At 46.8% G+C, this 17,689-nt stretch overlaps 1 protein-coding gene across 1 annotated transcript in view; it reads right to left on the reverse strand.

Annotated features, from left to right (window-relative positions):
* OSBP (oxysterol binding protein) overlaps positions 1–11,775 on the reverse strand; it is a 33,919-nt gene extending 22,144 nt beyond the window's left edge. The window contains exons 1-3 of the mRNA XM_035012929.1: positions 11,286–11,775; positions 6,583–6,791; positions 4,054–4,304 (exon numbers count right to left, since the gene is read on the reverse strand). Of these exons, the coding sequence (XP_034868820.1) occupies positions 4,054–4,304; positions 6,583–6,791; positions 11,286–11,647 (822 nt within the window). The 5' untranslated portion in view covers positions 11,648–11,775. The remainder of the gene's footprint in view (positions 1–4,053; positions 4,305–6,582; positions 6,792–11,285) is intronic.
* Between the last annotated feature and the right edge of the window lie 5,914 nt (positions 11,776–17,689).

The following is a 17,689-nucleotide window of genomic DNA, read 5'->3' on the forward strand; positions in this document are numbered from 1 at the left end:
AACTGAACATGGTTGTTATGGTTCCTTTATATATTCCTGGTCATGAGGACTAAACAAATGCCAAGTGAGCAATAAACCTAGGCAAGGTATTTGTGGCAACATCGCCAGGGGCAACTATGTGAACTGAACCCAAAGAAGCAATCTATTGACTAAAAGAAAGATGAGGACAAGCAGAGGATAATTGCTTTCAATACATTCCTGACCACACTCAGGTCACCTAAAGCTGAGGAATTCAGACGCTGAGAAAAGGGAGTCTGTCCTGAATTAGATCAAAATTGGGAAAAGTAACTGGTTTTTATCTTGGTCACGAAGAGAAACAACTGACCTTAAAAACTACAAGCCTACGTGGGCATCAAGGAAGGGATCTACAGACAAAACACAGACCTGATCATATTAGCCCCTTCACTGGCTCCCCCATTGGGTTGACCGTCAAGGGCCCTTCAGGTGTGGCCACCACCTGCCTTGTAGCCTCCTCCCCTCCTCTTTGTTCTTTAAGATCTGTGGCAAATGTTACTTCTTCTGTGATGATTTCATAAGCAGCCAATCTCTCCTCTGCATTTCCATAGCACTATGCACACACTTCTGTTTTGTACCATCCACAGTGGTATTGTGACTGATTTTCTGTCTCTCCAGGTGGATTATGAGCAACCCGAAGACACCATTTATACCTTATTTATACACATATCTCCAGCTCCTAACTTAGTTGCTTTGTACATTGTAGGAGCCTGATAAAGGTTGCTTAATAAATAATGAAGGCAGGAAGCAATGTAAACTTAAAAGTCTATGCCCTGTTATGGAGAAAATAAAAGATAAACAGAGTATCTACTCCCATGGTTTCAACCTTTGCCTATAAGCTAATGCCCATGAAATCAGTAATTCCAGCTCTGTATTCATGGAGACAGGATATCCAATTGTCTATCCAATGGTTCAAAGTAATCTCAACATCATCGGGTCCCAGAGTGAACTCACCACATTCCCGTTCTGACTCTGCTTCTCCACGCCAAGAACAGTACCAGGGCCCTTCCCCCTGCCCAAGCCAGGAAACTAGGAGGCACCTTTGATTCTTAATTTTTCTTCCCTCCCCACTTCTGATTATCAAGTCCTATTGAATCTTCTTTAATATTTCTGGGATCTGTGTACACATCTTTCCATCCTCCATACTCAGAGGCGTTCCATTGTTGGGGCTCTCATCGCAGCTCCATCCCACTATCTAGCTATGGAATTTGGGGCAAGTCATTTAACCTATCTGTGCCTCATATGCAAACAAAGAACAACCACAGCAACTATCTCAAAGAGTTGTCGCTTTACATATAAAGCATTTAGAAATCTGAGGCTCACGGTAAGCATTCAATGAGATGTTAGCTATCATAGTTAAGCCTGCATCAAAATAGGTCTTATCCTCTTCTAATCCACTCTACCAAGCCCATTTAGTAGGATCTGCACCCCATCCCCTCCCCCACACTTAATCCCTGGCCAGCCTTATCTCTAGCTACTTCCTTGTTCTAACAGTCAATTAGTAGTTTCCAGACTTTGAGAGAGAGGGAAGGGATCCCCATGAGCCACAGCTGTACCTAGATCAGTTCCTCTCCCTCACTTCTTTTAAGAATACTGGTCATAACTAAAGTTTAGTGAAAGGCAATTATATGTCAGGCACTTTGCTGAACCCTTTACATTAATTATCTAATAGAAGCCTTTCAACAATCCTTTCAGCAGCTACTAGTTTCATCACCATTTACAGAAAAGGAATTGAGTTCACAGAGGAAGCAGGTTATGTAGATAGCTAAGGCAGTTGGACTTCAGGCCCCCAAGCTGTCAATATTGCCTTTTTTCAGAGGAAGAGTCTCTCTGGTCTTTCAGAACTTAGTTGAGGAGTCACCTTCTCTAATCTTCCTGGTATGAGCTAAACACTTCCAATATCCTATATATACCATAGCACCCTGTGTTCCTTTCTATCATGACACCTAGCACACTCCATAATGATCCGTTTACTTCTCTGTCCCCTCACTAGAGAATAATCTCCCTGAGGGCAGGGACCATATCCATATTTGTTTTATATCCCCTAGCACAGTGCCTAGAACACAGATGGTGCTCAACAGATGTTTCCTGAATAAGCAAATGGATACACTAACAGTATCAGATGTATCTCCCAGGTTCAATTCACTTTGGTAGAAAGAAGAGCTATGTCCTAAGCAATCAAGAAATTGAGTGAAATGTATTCTTCCTTTGATAAAACTTTGCCTGTTGTGAGATGTAAAGTCAGCATGTTAATTTTAAGGCCTTGCCACTATCACCTAAAAGATACCAAGGAAAAAATGCAAGGATAAAAAAACCCATTTCAAGCAACAACCAGCTATGAAGGGGGCATAGGCAGTACACTGGGGAGAACAGAATGAAAAAACAGAACTTACCTCTGATTGCCAAAGGATCATTCCCTTTGACACAAACTCTGAACATTTACAACTTGGGGAAGAAGAACTGCCCCAACGAACAAAGATGGGCATTTCTTTCAAAAGAAAAATCCAAACTAAGTTTCAGTTTTATGAGAAAATTTTTTAACCAAGAGGTGTTTAATTTTTCACATCAGAGGAGAAAAAAACCTGCCATGGAGCAGGGATAAAAGGCCACATTCACTGTCAGGAGACTGTTGTGTCCTGTTCCATTTAAGAAGTATATTTATTGGTGAATTGACCTGTATTTTTTACGAGGTTTTCCTGATCATAAGAGGACCTGAAAAACAGGCACACAGTCACTAAGAAGTGGGACAGTTTGGAACAAGAGCATACGATTAGACATTAGAACCACAAGCATTCGTGCTGATGGGCAGAATGGGCTTGGGAGACAGCTGATCTTCCTGCAGTCCTTAAGTGGACAAAAATAATTAGCCTCTTCTACATGGTGTGTGAATCAGAGCACTGAAGAAAATGTTCAGCATTTCAGAAAATGATATGAAAATCAAGGTTCTCACAACTTTCTATGGAGTAACAGAGGGGTTTTTAAGTGAGAAAAACTAAAATTTCCCCTGGGCACGAGAAAGACCTTTGATTTCTAGAAGCCATGTGAACTAAACTAGTTCTAAGCAAATGTCTTAGTATCACTCCCTGAACAAGGGAAAATCTGGCCCTAGTGAGGTAATTTCATCCCATTTAATTGGACAGGGGCAAAACCAGCATAAGCCCTTTCTCAGAATACTCTTTTCACTTGCCTTAGGACACATCCTCTGGTGTTCTTCTGTGCAAGTGAACTGAAACAACGCACCAGGTGAGAATCAGTCACCGACAGAGGAGCAACAGTGCCGTTTAAACCATGTATTCATTTCACACCTGTCACCCAGTATCTGAAATACATCCCAACGCCCGCCATGCTCTGAGTTTACCTAGAGCCCTGCACCCAAGCAGCTGAAGTATTCCACACAGCCACCCGAGGCTGGAGTCATAATAAAACAGAAGCACCGATCCCTTCTATTTTTAAAGCAAAGTATCCAAATTTGAGTACTTTTGTCTTATCACCCAGAATTAGCCCCGGAATCAAGGACTACACAGATGGGACTAACTAGTATTATAAAGTTCTCACTAGTACCTGGCCGGCCCCCACTTACCACACCGTAGGCCAGAGCGCACTAGCAAAGTATGGTAAGACTCCCAACTTGAAGCTCACACACGACAGTGGAAGGGACCCACGGAGACCACTCCGATCCAACAGATCAAGTTAGATAAAAACAAATTAACAAAACCGCAACCCAGAGAGGTTAAGGGACTCAACTAACATCACCATGGGATGTCCTGCCGGCTGCAGAAGCAAGGCTGGGCCTCTGGCCTCCTAACGAAGTCCCAGGTTGGAGAGCACTGTGTGAGCAGAGCATGAAAGTCATTGCATCTGCGCGGTCTGTTCTCTTTCATGCAACGGATAATGTAACTTAAATCCCCTGAGCAGTGAAGCAGGACCTACCGTTCCCTGCTTTATCAATTACAATTTGCCCCGGCACGGCACGTGGGGAGAACTGCACTCTGAAGAGGGAGGGAATGAAAAGGCAACCCAGGCGCTGGCTGCACTCACGTTGATCATGGCATTGGATGTTATCCTAAAGAGCGTGGCCCGTTCATTGACCTGCTTGATCTTCTCGTTGCTCTCGGCGGGCAGCCGCAGGGCCTCCAGCTCGCTGAGCGAGCGCTGCAGCGCTGTGCCGTGCTTGGCTATCAGGTCGTTGCACGTGCTCAGGTCCTCCACTTTGCTGGACAGCGTCCGCAGGGTGTTCTGCAGCTCCGTCTTGTCGGTTTGTGAGACAGACTCTTCGTCTCCTGACTCATCTGGAGGAGCCAAAGGTGAGTTACAGGACTCCGGTTACGTGACTCCAGAGCTGAGAGTCAGAACCCCACCCACTCTGCCCGCAACGAAACCAGCCGTGCTTTCGGACCAGCTGAGGGCTTGCCATTACCAGACAACTGGGCTCTGCTGTGGTCCGCGGCCCACCTGTACCACAAACCCCTGAGTGGTTCTTCCTTTTTCTCCCGCTGTGGCACACGCCAATGAGCATTTACTTTGCCCATGCTTTTCTTTTTTCTTCCAGTGTTATTGAGTCATCACTGACATATAGCATATATATGTAACATATAGCACTGTATAAGCATAATGATTTGACTTACATATATTGACAAATGATTATCACAGTAAATGTAGTTAGCATCCATCATCTCATATAGACACACAAAAAAGGGGAAAAAAGTTTTTTTCCTAGTGATGAGAACTTCTAGGATGTACTCTCTTAGCAATTATCAAATATACCATATAGTGTTAACTATAGTCATCATTTAGGGGCGCCTGGGTGGCTCACTCAGTTAAGCATCTGCCTTTTGCTCAGGTTATGATCCCTGGGTCCTGGGATCGAGCCCCGCATCGAGTCTGCTTCTCCCTCTTCCTGCCGCTCCCCCTGCTTATGCTCACTCTCTCTCTCTCTGTTAAATAAACAAATAAAATCTTAAAAAAACAAAAAACAAAAAACTATAGTCATCATGGGGATGTATGTCACATCCCCAGTATTTATTTATCTTATAACTAAAAGTCTGTACCTTTTGTCCACCTACATTCAATTTCCCCACCCCTCCCCCCACCCCTAGGCTTCTTCTTAATGGCGCCAACACTCTGGCCCCACCCCAGAAATTGATTTGGCTGGTGTGAGGCAAGGCCCAGGAACCTGAATTTTGAATAAGCTGCCCAGACCATTCTGATGCACACTGAAGTTTGAGAATCAATGATCCCTGGAAGATAGGATGGAGAAGCTAAATAGCTCCTGGGATTGGGAATGAATTGTTGAGCCTTGTAACTCCAGTTTGAGGGTTCCAATCCAGTCCAAGCTGATCATTACTATAAATCCACCATTATCCACTGGGTGATGGGTGAGCCCTGTATGAAATGGGTTGAGAATTGCACTCTGGTTCTTTGTAAGCAATATCCACATCACCAAAAGACTCATTAATTTACCTTTTCCAAAGGAGAGCTCAGGAAGTTTGTGATGAACTCATCTGACACTAAAGCCACCCCTGCACTGAAATGACCCTCCAACAGTAGGTCAAATAGAGCCACGCTGTACCTCTCGCTATCAGTTCTGTACCCAACACTCTGCAACTGCAAAATGCTTTTCTAGCAGTGTCACTTCCTTTGGGGGAGCTAACATCAGCACTAAAATCAAAACAAAAGAAATAAGGAAAGACCTCCCCTATCTGCTAGCCTGAGAGGCAGGACTGAAGTCAAAATATAACCTGTTACGAAAAAACTTACAAAGCGGTAAATTTCTTTTCACTGTTTAATAGATATAATACAGTGTGGGAAATGACAGGGGATAAAAAAACAAGAGATGAACCAAAGCCAGCAGGTGACCATCTTGGTCAGTTCTGGGTGGACAAGCTCAGTGTGATTAAACTATCAACAAGGGGGGGGCAGGGGAAATACCACCATTTTCCTTGAAGAAAAATCGAAACATGTGTAGACCACTCTTTTTAGTGAAACTAAGGTAGCAAACTGAAGATTTTCCATAGGAGGTATCCCATATAATGTGTCTTGTTTCATCTCAGAAGATACTTAAGTAAGAAAATGCCAGGAGAAAAAGAAAACAAATAAAGATAGAATCTAACCGTGAGTTGTAATAATCTTAAGACAGACCTAGCAATAAAATATTTCTTTCCCCAAATTTTAAGGTAGTCAAATGGCATTAAAAGCCAAAACAACAACCATTATGCTTCGAGGACAGAGTTTCTCCGCCTTGGTACTACTGACATTTGGGCCCAGTTAACTCCTCTTTGTGAGGGCTGTCCTGTGCAGCCTCCCCGGCCTCTCCTCACTGGGTGCCCATAGTACCAGCATCCCTCAGCTAGGACCACAGAAACATCTCCAGACACTGCCTGATGACCCCCGCAGGGCAGAACTGCGCCCAGATGAAAACCACCATTCCGGGAGAAATACCGCATGAGGAGGAGATGCCTGAGTCAGTCAGATGGGTGATAATTAACGGACAGTGAGGTACAAAATAAGGTATGTGCCTAGGAGGGGCAAACAGGAAGCTCCCCAGACGTGGTGTTCTCTGCTCCCTACCCGATTCTGCCAGCATCTTCACAGCCTTCGCCTTGGCCAGCTCCAGGGCCGTCACCCAGCGCTGCCGCTCCACCTCTGAGCTCGCCTTCAGATGGTAGGTCTGAGCGCCGCCGTTGGAGATGATGAAGTTGCAGGAGTCCTCCACGGTGATGTTGGCCGTGGCGAGGTTGATGGTACCACGGCAAGTGTGTCTCATTTCTGCCTTTGACCTGCAATTATGAGACAAAGACCAGCTAAGCAGAAAGTGGATGGGTGGTTTATCCTTCACCGCCTTCCTTGTCTTCTCATAGCTCTAAGCTTTTTGAACATGTGGCAGCCTTAGGAAACAGCAAGTTCTACTATTTCCCTTACACAGTTCCCTAAGATTCCAGAAACAATCAGCAGGGATTTCCTTTCACAGCCATGAAGTGGTATTACTGAGTCAGACTGTATTGCTCTGCTGTTTTAGAAACAGCCTTCATGGAAGTATAACAACATACAATGTTAATTCAGCAATTTTAAGTGTATAATGCAGTGAGTTTTGACAAATGTATACAACTGTGTAACCACCTCCACAATCAAAATGTAGAACATGTCCATCACACCAAAAAAAGTTCCCTCATTACCCTTTTGTAGTCAGGAATTACTTCTTAGTTAGCAAGTTGTAATTTTAAAATAGTGATTTATGGGGCGCCTGGGTGGCTCAGATGGTTAAGCATCTGCCTTCAGCTCCGGTCATGATCTCCAGTTCCTGGGATCAAGTACCATGTCGGGTTCCCAGCTCAGCAGGGAGTCTGTTTCTCCCTCTCCCTCTCCGCCTGCTTGTGCTCTCTCTCTCTCTCAAATGAATAAGCAAAATCTTAAAAAAAATAAAATAAAATAGTGACTTATAAACTCACACAACAAAATTTCTTTTAACACTCTCACTCCCTCAGAGAAAGAATAGCTCCATTTCACATATACTAAACAACCCCCCTCCCTAACCTCAACTCAGACCAAATGAGAATTGTCATACTACGCTTAGAATTATATTGCATCAGTGTAAGGCACACGGAGATGCTTAGGGTATTAAATATTGACTACAGCTCAAATGATATGAAAGAGGAATAACTAGCTTTCTGTGGGAGTAAAGAAAGAATCATCATAAAAGAATCACCAAGTATATAATCTTTTGGGAATATGCTCTTTCCAAGGATCCACTGACTTCTATTGGTAGGAACTCCTAAGCCATCCTATTAATAGCTAGGAAAGATTCAGCAAATCTGTTCTCAGAGGATTGGGTGTAAAAATTTTCCCCATCTCTACTGACAGTTCTATTAATAGACTAACTTTTGAACTTTACATCACTACCTGGTGACAACAAGCTCCTTCACAGAAAATACCAAGCTGCTAGCACAATTGTGTATACCTTGCAAACTGAGTTAATTTCCCCACCGCCCGTTGGGTTATGCCCAGAGACCTGCATGTTGAGACCACAGTTTTCCCTGACCAACTTGGAACATAAAGAGGTCGAAGTCCTTTGCCAACTGCCACAGTGCAGAGCGGAGCCATTTCCCTTTCACTGGAGTCAAGCAGCCCCATACACCTGGCACATCCAGAATTCCTGTGTGCTGGAAACGACACACACCCCATCTCCAGAAACTAAGACTTGGTATGTTTGAGAAAGTCTGTTTACTGTGCTTAGGAAGACAGATTTGCTATTGTTCAGCGTGTCACATGAAACTGGTTTTTCCTCCTCAAATGCACAAATGAGTAGTATGGGATGGCCAAGGAGGTCTCAATGGCCTGGGCCATTTTCTATCCCCTGCACCTGCCACACTGTAATGTGAATCCCTGTTTTTTCTATTCTTACCTCCCCTCCCCCCGCCCCTAAGCTTCAGTTACATTATGAATAATGCAGGCTGAATTTCAGACCCACAGCTGACAGGCCAGCTCACCCTTGCTTTCTACTCCAAAGGTGCTACTTGGACTTTGTACCACATTCCTCACAATCTGTTGGTACTTTTCACCTGCCACTTCCTAGGAATCTCTTCTGCCTGGGTCATCTTCATGAACTAAAGGAGTTTCTCAAATCACATAAAGTTCGTAGCAGTTTTAGAAATACCAAGGATCCCAAAGAGTAAGGCAGGCTTGACTCAGGAGCTCTTGGGTTCAGGCAGATACACCTATGTTTATAAATGATTAGTGCAGTTCAGAGTGCAAGATAAGTTCTTCCGGCACTACGGTAACAATTAGGTGGTACTTTCTGTCTGCGAAGTTCCCTGAAAAGGCCAGCCAAAACAGTAACTCAATCTCTGGAAGCTAGTCAGGAAAACTAATGCTATTTGTCTGGGAAAGCTGAGGGTCTACATATGGTTTTAAGTAATGGGACATCCATGTAACTGTGTATGTAAGGAAGAACAGGATGGGTAAAAAGAGGGAAGTGGCCCGCCAAAGCCCGTTAGGACGGTTCATCACAGGATGGGTCAAAGAAATATATGCTCTCAGTTAAAAAGAAAATAGCATTTTGTAAAAGGCATATAGAGGAGATGACAGGTTATGGAGGCATGAAAAGTGGGAGGAATGACAATTCAGCTAAATAACTCTAGGGAGATGGGGACCCGAAGAACCCTGTTAAGAAGAATAAACTACCAATGTAGTCAGTAGGAAGTACTTCAAAGTGATTTTGAAGGTACTGCAGATTTGATAACCCTGGTTCCTGTTGCTTGGTTGGTTTGTGGGTGGGACCATCTTAGCTGGCAAAGACAGGCCTATGCACATTTCCCAGTATGTGGTTTGGTATGCTTTGGAAGGAGTCTGATCTGTAGTCAGACAGGTACCATTAGCTCTTGTGAGAGAGAAGTTAAAAGTGGTTACAAACACCTGAAGAGACAGCAACATGTAACTTCTTAATGTCCAGCCAAGATCAATACTGATTAAGACTGGTACTGATTAAAGAATCAACTGGCCTGGAAAGTGAATCTGGTAAGAACTTGGATGAGGAAAAATGGCCACAGGAAGGCCCTCAGCTGACACACAACTTCTGAAGATGAGCAATCAATATTAATAGTGACTTACAAGCCAAGTTAGGATACGAGTCAATTGAACATTAGAATGATGGTCGGTGTAACAGGAAAATAGGACTTGAGTAGGGGAAAAATTTTGGAACATACTAAAATGTTAAGATTTGTGATCTAACCTTAAACTGATTGTCCTGGATGAGTACTTAGAAAGGGTTAACATTAAAATCAATTCTGAATATAATAATGCCAATGATACAACTGTTCACAATGTGGCTTAAGCAGTGAGGATGTGCTAAGGCACTTTCCAATGTTAGAGACTCGATAAGAATGTGTTCTTACTTCAACAACCTCCAACTCCCACCTTCAATTTCCCCTCAAAATTCTCTAAGAGCTGATACAGTGGAGTTGATGGAAGAGATTCATTCACCCTAACTCTCCTGGTGGCAGAATGACTACCTGCAAAGGAAGAGAAATAGAGTGAGCTGTTCTTAACAGCGTTTGGGGTCTCAAATAGGATGGCCTTTATAAAAAGATTTCAAGTAGAAATGCCATTATATTAAGAAAATTCTCCCGTAAAGGAGACTTACACATTTTGTATAAAGTACACATAGTAACTGTGATCTATAAACTTGCTATCGGCAAGCAATAATCTCTATTGTCTGATTGATTCATGTAACACTACCCTGGGTTTTAGGTTATGTTGGTGTGGAGAGAACTAATTTCAAATCCTGACTCTTTAAGACCTTGGAAAAGTTGCCCAGCTAGGTCTCAGTTTCCTCATCAGTAAGACAGGAGTATCTCCTAACTCCCAGGGTTATTGTTGGGAGTCAGTGAAACTATCCAAACTGTCCAGCCCTCAGGAAATGTTTATGTCCTGTCCCCAAATCCAGTATCATTATCTCTAGTAACTCGAGTAGCCAAAAGCATGCTACAGTTATGGCAAGACTGTCAGTCACCATAAATATATATTAAACGCTCCAGAACAAACAAGAAGTAATCATACCAAAGACATGGATTCTTCTTTTAATAAAACTTAAACCTAACCAAGCAAAGAGACCCCAGAAATACTGGATAGACCACTTAAATCATTCCCATGGCGGGAGGTGGGATCAGCACACATAAAAGCAGCACTGGAGTGCACATCTCCATTCTGGGCTGTCCAGAAGGTGAAAGCATATGCCAAGTCTGGGAGAGATAAGGAAGACAGTGGGTAGATACGGAGGCCACCCTGTGCGTCGTGTCCTTGTGCCTGAACATGGAGAGAACAACGGCGGGTACATCAAGGGCTGCTAATAACCTTGAATTCTGGAGACCGAGGACAGACAGCTAAGACTTGGGACTTTCACAGTAAGTTCCTTGAGAGCCATGCCTGGATTTTGCTCTTCTACATGTGCCCCTTAGCACCTACAACAGCGCCTTCCTTGCAGAATTCATCATTGCACCTCTGTGCTGGTGGAAACACAATGGAAGAGTAGATGCTCTCCAAACAATTGGAAAGGCCAGGAACGGAGGGGAAGGTATTGCACCAAGGGCGGGTAACCCAGGTGGAGGGGTTAGACCCGGGCGTTCACTTTTGTGATGGTGGGCTCGCGTCGCGGGCTGTCAATGCGCGCAGGTGACGAAAGGGGGCCTGGGGCGACCTTGGCTGCGGTGCCGGCTCGAGAGGGTGACGGCGCGGGGGCTGTGGGCTGCGGTGGGGGACGGCGCCCCGGAAGCAGTTACCTGTAGTAGCTCAGGAGCCCGTTGCTCAGCACGAACCACCGCCGCTGGTAGCCTTTGATATAATTGGTCCATTTGAAGAGCCAGCCCTCTCGAGCCGAGCCCGAACCCCCGGCGCCCGAGCCGCCGGAGCCCCCCGGCGGCGGCGCAGGGGCCGGGCCCGCAGCCGCCACTCCCCCGGCGCCGGGGCCCGGGCCGCCCGCCGCCGCCGCGGCCACCGTGCCAAGCGCGGCCCCGGAGCCTGGCCCCGAGTCTCCGCGGCCGCCGCCGCCTCCCACCACTGGGGGACCGGTGCCGCCGCCGCCCGGAGCTGCGATGGCCGCCGGGCCCGGCCCCACCACCCCTCTCAGCTCCGTCGCCGCCATGAGCCGCCGCCGCCCCGAGATACAGGACCGGAACCGCCTACGAGAGCCGCCGTCGCAGCCCGGAGCGCCCCACACGGCTAGCGCATCAGCCGCGGCCGCGCAGCGTCCCCGCCCCGCCAGGCCCGCCGCGGGAGGAGGGCTCGGCCGCGGGAAGGAGGCAGTCGATTGGTGCCGCTGAGCGTCACTTGCGGAGGACCCCTAGGACATTGGCATTTCTCTCGGGCCTGTCATCCCACAGCGCCCAGTGAGAGTCCGGGGTGGGACGCGTCCTGCAGGCACGCCGCTGATTGGCTCAGGTGAAGGCCAATCAGACTCATGTACAAGCCCATTGGTGCTTTCCCGAAGTCTTCGGCGCTCAGGGAGGACTCGAGAATGCAGCGTGCCCGGCCAATTCGATCACCGATTGGCCAGGGTTTCCGCCACTCCTTTCAGTTTATGATCCCGTCACTGCCACGTCACCCCCTCCCATCTCTCTTCCCTTCGTCCCAGTTCCGCCCTTACGGATTGGTGGTTGGTGTCAGCTGCTCAGCCTTTTCTACCATTTGCTGAAGGAGATGAAGAACAAGGGAAGGAGTCTCGTTTTCACATCCTTACTTTCCTATCTTATTGGTTCGCGTGCGTGTCACTCACATGTTGGAGGCGAGACGGAATGGGGATTAGAGATGATTGGTTCCGGATATTGTCTGTGACAGCTGACGCTTGGCAGTGCTGACCAATAACAGAGACCTATTGAGAGAGGGGCTGACTGGAGGTAACCAATAAAATCATGGAAGCCCGCCTTGGGGGCGTGCCTGCTTGCTTCCAGCTTTTCGGGGTAGGCGAAGAGTCTTCTTCCCAAAAGCGTTTTTTCACAAAAGCGTTGGAGTCTCTCTTCCTGAGTGAAAAACATCCGTATGGTTTCCTGTTGGGAAGAGTGACTCTCAGCAGGTTGCCACTGCCTCCTCCTAGCGGCTGGCTCTGAGCTGGAGGCCCGGATTGCTGCGGAGTCCACAAACAGCTTCCCCAGTTCCTTCCTGGGTCCAAGATCCTCCTGATTCCCTTCCCCGGTTTGCTCGTCATCGCACCACACCCCGTAACCCTTGATTCCAGACTGTCGTATGCTCTTGTTAGAGTGGGCAGCTAGTTAGGCTTTAACAGAATACCTGGGGTCCAGAAACGGGGAAATCGCGGCCAGCGCAGTTGTAAGCAAGTCAGAGGCCTGTAAGCAAGGTCCTGGCAGAACTCCCCAAACAAAGCCACGGGAAACCGGATCAAACCAGACCGGCCCAAGCCGGCTGACAAAGAAGGCTGGAAACCCCCGACGGAGTAAGGAAGAAAAGGCGGGAAACCCTGCTTTCAAGAAATCCCCGCCTCAGGTAATAAATATTCCACCCCCTAGTTAACAACTGTCAATAAAAGGTAGAAACCCAAGCCCCCAGTGTGCAGCTCTCCCTCGAGCCGGCCTGCTCTCACATCTGCAGAGCGTACTTGCACTTTAATAAACTTTCCTGCTTGCACCGCTCATCCACTGTGTCTGGTCTGTCTTTGAATTCTTTCTTTTGATGAGACCAAGAGCGTCCAGGGACATCCTTGAAAGGGCTGAGCAGAGGCCACGGGCCCGAGTCTCCCCAGTCCACGGGCAGCACGTTTTTGGCAAGCCAGCCAGAAGGAGGTAACAGCCGTTGAGCGACCCTCTCCACCACTGGTGAGTCTCCAACTCTCGCCTGTCTTTGTGCTGGAGAGTTGCTTAGTGAAGTCACCATTCCTCCTTTGCCCTACTCTCTCTGGTCTACCTGGGAACCGATGTCTGGTAGCATTTATGAGAGACTGATTTTCAGCTCCAAAGAGTAAAGGGACACTTGCGCCTTCCAGCTGAAAGGCACTCTTAGGTGACTAAGAGTTTTATGGAAGTGTCGGAGATTATTTCTCAGGATGTGCAGCAGTCCCATGGGGCTTTGCATCTCCCTCATAATTAAAACTTTGGCTCATCTGGGTTTGCACACATAGGACTGATCCTCCAGTGCTCCGAGCCCCTCTGGTTGTCTTAGACTTCTGGCGCGAGAAACCTGACACGTAAGAGAGTGATCCATGGTCACTCGTGCAGGTGACACAGCAGCACACAGATCCTCTCCACTGGTCCCCAGGTGACTGTCTGAGATTCCCAGGCTGACTCTGTCTGCAGGAATCTGCCTCTTGGTCATGGGACACTGACCCACCTTGTCTGCCTTCAACTGCTTCCTCTCCTACCTGCTTCTGCACTCTCCTCTGTTGGTGGTGGGGCACGGAGACCTGCGAGACGTCCTGTCCCCTATGGCAGAGGTCCAGCACAACTGCCAACTCAGACTGTGATCACCATAAAGTAGCTATAAACCATTCTACTCCTTGGCAAAGGACCCCACTCCTCGAGATCTCTCCCTGTGGGTATGCCTTATCCACCACTTAATTAGATGTGATTCAACCCAAATAATTCAGGGATGCAAAGAGAACTGGAAAATAGAGGTTAGTTTCACCAGAACTGACCACAAAGTGGGGGGAGATCAACAGGTCAGACGAGAAATATTTAGACCGTCAAAGGAACCCTGTCCGTGGTGGCTGTTGTTTGCCACCAACTGTTAAGAGGCCTATCAGGGGCACCTGGGTGGCTCAGTTGGTTGAGCGACTGGCTTCAGCTCAGGTCATGATCCTGGAGTCCCTGGATCGAGTCCCGCGTCAGGCTCCCTGCTCGGCAGGGAGTCTGCTTTGTCCTCTGACCCTATCCCCTCTCATGTGTTCTCTCTCTCTCATTCTCTCTCTCTCAAATAAATAAATAAAATCTTTAAAAAAAAAAAAAAGAGGCCTATCAGAACAAGGGAGGTGGGATATTCAGAGATCTTGAATCATGATGATGCCCATTCCCAAGGGATTCATCCTGGGACATCAGGGTTAATTATCGGGCATTGTTTCTATCGGATCTTCAGGAAGGCCATCACTCCTGGGACAGCAGGTGCCAGAAAAATGCTTGGGCCCTGGGATGCCAGGGCCGCTGGGTCATCACACGGCATGCTGGCCACAGCCGTGATTTCAGGGTGAATGGACAGCAGGCTCGGGACACCCACAGTCCACTCGCCATTGGAACTCTCTAGAAGAGTACCCAGTTGAGATCCTATCAGGTTTCGGAGAGAGAGCTAACTCTCCTCAGGGAAATAGGACTCCAGGCTTCTGGTAGTGGGAACCCTGGTTTAGTTGCTCCTTTTCTTTTTAAGGGAGTCAACTCTCTCCCTGAAGACAATGGGAAATTCCACCTCCATCCCCAAAGACTCCCCTCTGGGATGTATTTTGAGACACTGGGATCAGCTCCTATTAGAAAGCCTAGATAAGAAAATGCTTATTTTCTTTTGTAACATTGCTTGGCCGCCATATAAGCTAGAGGGGAGGTCTGGTCAGAAAATGATAGTCTTAACTATAAAACCATATTGCAAGTCAATTTCTTCCATACGATACAAGAAAAATGGGTAGAGATCCCTTCTGTCCAGGCCTTTATGGCCCTCAGGGATGCCCCTGACACATATAAAACATGCACAGTGGGAGGGAGTCATTTAGATCTTGGCCCCAAGAAAGGAATTCTTGCAGTAGCTCCCCTCGGAAACACTCCAACACCGTTGGCTCCAGCCTAAGCAACCAGTCCCCCACCCTAGTAACCAACCTACCCTCCTTGACCAGACTCAGGCCCAAAGAAAAAGTTCCTCTGCCCCCTCCAGGAGGTGGTCGGTGGACCTCAGGGGACCACAAAGACTCTCTGTCCCCTTTTTGATGTCAGATCTCAGGCAGTGCCATGAGTGTTAAGCCAGTTTTCTCAGGATCCCAGCAAATCTACTGAGGAATTCAGGAGCCTGACTCCAGTCTTTGGCTCTAACCTGGAAGGACCTTCTGGTCATTCTGTCCCATTGCTGCCATCCGGAGGAACGATTACGCATCTGGGCGGAAGAGGAATACTTCATGCTACCCAGCCTAACAGATATCCTGGTTGGAATGACCTTCATACCTCAGACAGACCCTAATTGGAATTATCAGCCTGGGCAGCAGGGACTAGCCCACATGGTACTATGCCTCTGGAGAGCATAAAGAGGTGTATCATCAAACTAGTAAACTATGATAAGGTGAGGGAGATCACCCAAGGACCCAATGGCAATCCCGCTCTTTTTCAGTCCCATCTAGTAGAAGGGCCACAAAAGTTCACCAATGTAGATCCAGATACCCCAGAGGGAAGATTGGTCCTGGGAACTCATTTTATAAGTGAGGCAGGTCCAGATATTCATAGAAAGCTCCAAAAGATGGCTTTAGGGTCCCAAACTCCCAATACAGGCAACTTTACTCCTTCAAGGGCCAATCCTCCAACAAAGGTCCCAATATACAAAAAGGGACATAAACTGAACTCAGCAGAAAGACTACCTACTCCATCCTGAGGGATGGTGGACGCAAGACCAAAAGGTGATGCTTCCCTAGGCATCCCAATGGAAAATCATCAAGGGACTACATGACTTTTCTCATTTGGGAAGAGACATATTAGCCTCCTTAGTTAATAGGGTCTTTTCAGGAATTATCCTGTCGTGGGTTATCAAGGAAATCACCAGGGCTGGGACCTGTCACAGCCTGTCACAAGAACACCACTGGGGGAGGGCTTAAACCACCGCCACTTCTCTAGCCCATCCAAAGACAAGGCACGTACCCTAGAAAGGACTGGCAGATAGACTCACTCAGATGCCCCCATCTCAGGGACCTAAATACCTCCTGGTCTTTGGGGACACTTTCACTGGTTGGATAGAGGCTCATCCTGCTAGAACGGAAAAAGCTCAAGAGGTAGCAAAAGCTCTACTAAAGGAAATTATACCGTGCTTTGGGCTTCCAAAGTCTCGGCAAAGTGATAACAGCCCATCCTTTATCCCAAGGGTGACTCAACAAGTGTCTTCTGCCTGGGAATTCATTACCACCTTCACGCTGCCTGGAGACCCCAATCCTTGGGAAAGGTCAAGAGCGCTAATCAAATCTTGGCCAAACTTTGTCAGGTAACCTTAAAATCCTGGATAAAACTCATGCCCATAGACCTCCTGAGAATGAGAATGGCCCCCAAAAGGAACCTCCAACTCAGCCCCTTTGAAATGCTGTATAAGAGGCCTTTCTTCACAGCATATCTGCTGTTTGATTCGGAAGCTCACGAATTTATAAAACATTTCATCAGTCTAAGACAGGTACAGCAGGCTATCACGGACTATGGCAATAAAAATTTACCTGTGCCCAAGAAAGAGCCTGTACCTGCCCAGATCAAGCTAGGGGACATGGTTTTATTAAAGACCTGGAAGGAGGGTTTACCTTCAGATCAATTAGATCCCAAATGGTAGAGACCCTACCAGGTTCTTCTTGGCACCCCAACAGCAGCTAAGCTCTAAGGTATAATAACTAGCTGGGTTCATTTGTCTAGAATAGACATACCCAGCTCCAGACTACGCATAGTTGAAGACTGAGACATTCCATCCTAATCCTGTGAGCCAGTGGAAAATCTACGCTATATCTTCAAAAAGATAAGTGATTGACATCCTACTATGAATATTTGCTTCGTACTTTTAGCTATTGCCTGGATTTTTTTTTAAGGGTTGTTAATTTGAATTTTATTGGTTTTGTAGTTTTTTCCCTTGTATTTAGCTTTGTTTGTTTCAGCTTTATGGTTGTGTAAAAGCTGTAACATTAGGAGTTCTGGATTTTCTTTATACTGCTTCTCCTCCTTGCAAACCTCTGTCTACTTGGACCTCTGAGTTGTTTTTCTTGCTCTCCTCAAGCCACTCCCCTCCTTAAAACAAAACAAAACAAAAAACACCTTTCCTATTGGGTCTCACCCTCAGACATGGCCCTAAAAGTCTTATTTTTTCTCATTCTTATTACTGCTCTAGCCTAGGAAAATAAGTTTTCCAGCTGCTGGATTTGTCATTTACATCCCCCCAAAAGACCTTTCTTACCTCCTCTTTTATCCTGCTCATTCTCCTAATATAACTCTCCATCAAAAAAACTACCAGGCAAGTTTCCCTTCCGTAG

The sequence above is a fragment of the Mirounga leonina genome, unplaced genomic scaffold (genome assembly GCF_011800145.1).
Source record: "Mirounga leonina isolate KUSES-001 unplaced genomic scaffold, KU_Mleo_1.0 Mir_166, whole genome shotgun sequence".
Taxonomy (NCBI): Eukaryota; Metazoa; Chordata; class Mammalia; order Carnivora; family Phocidae; genus Mirounga; species Mirounga leonina.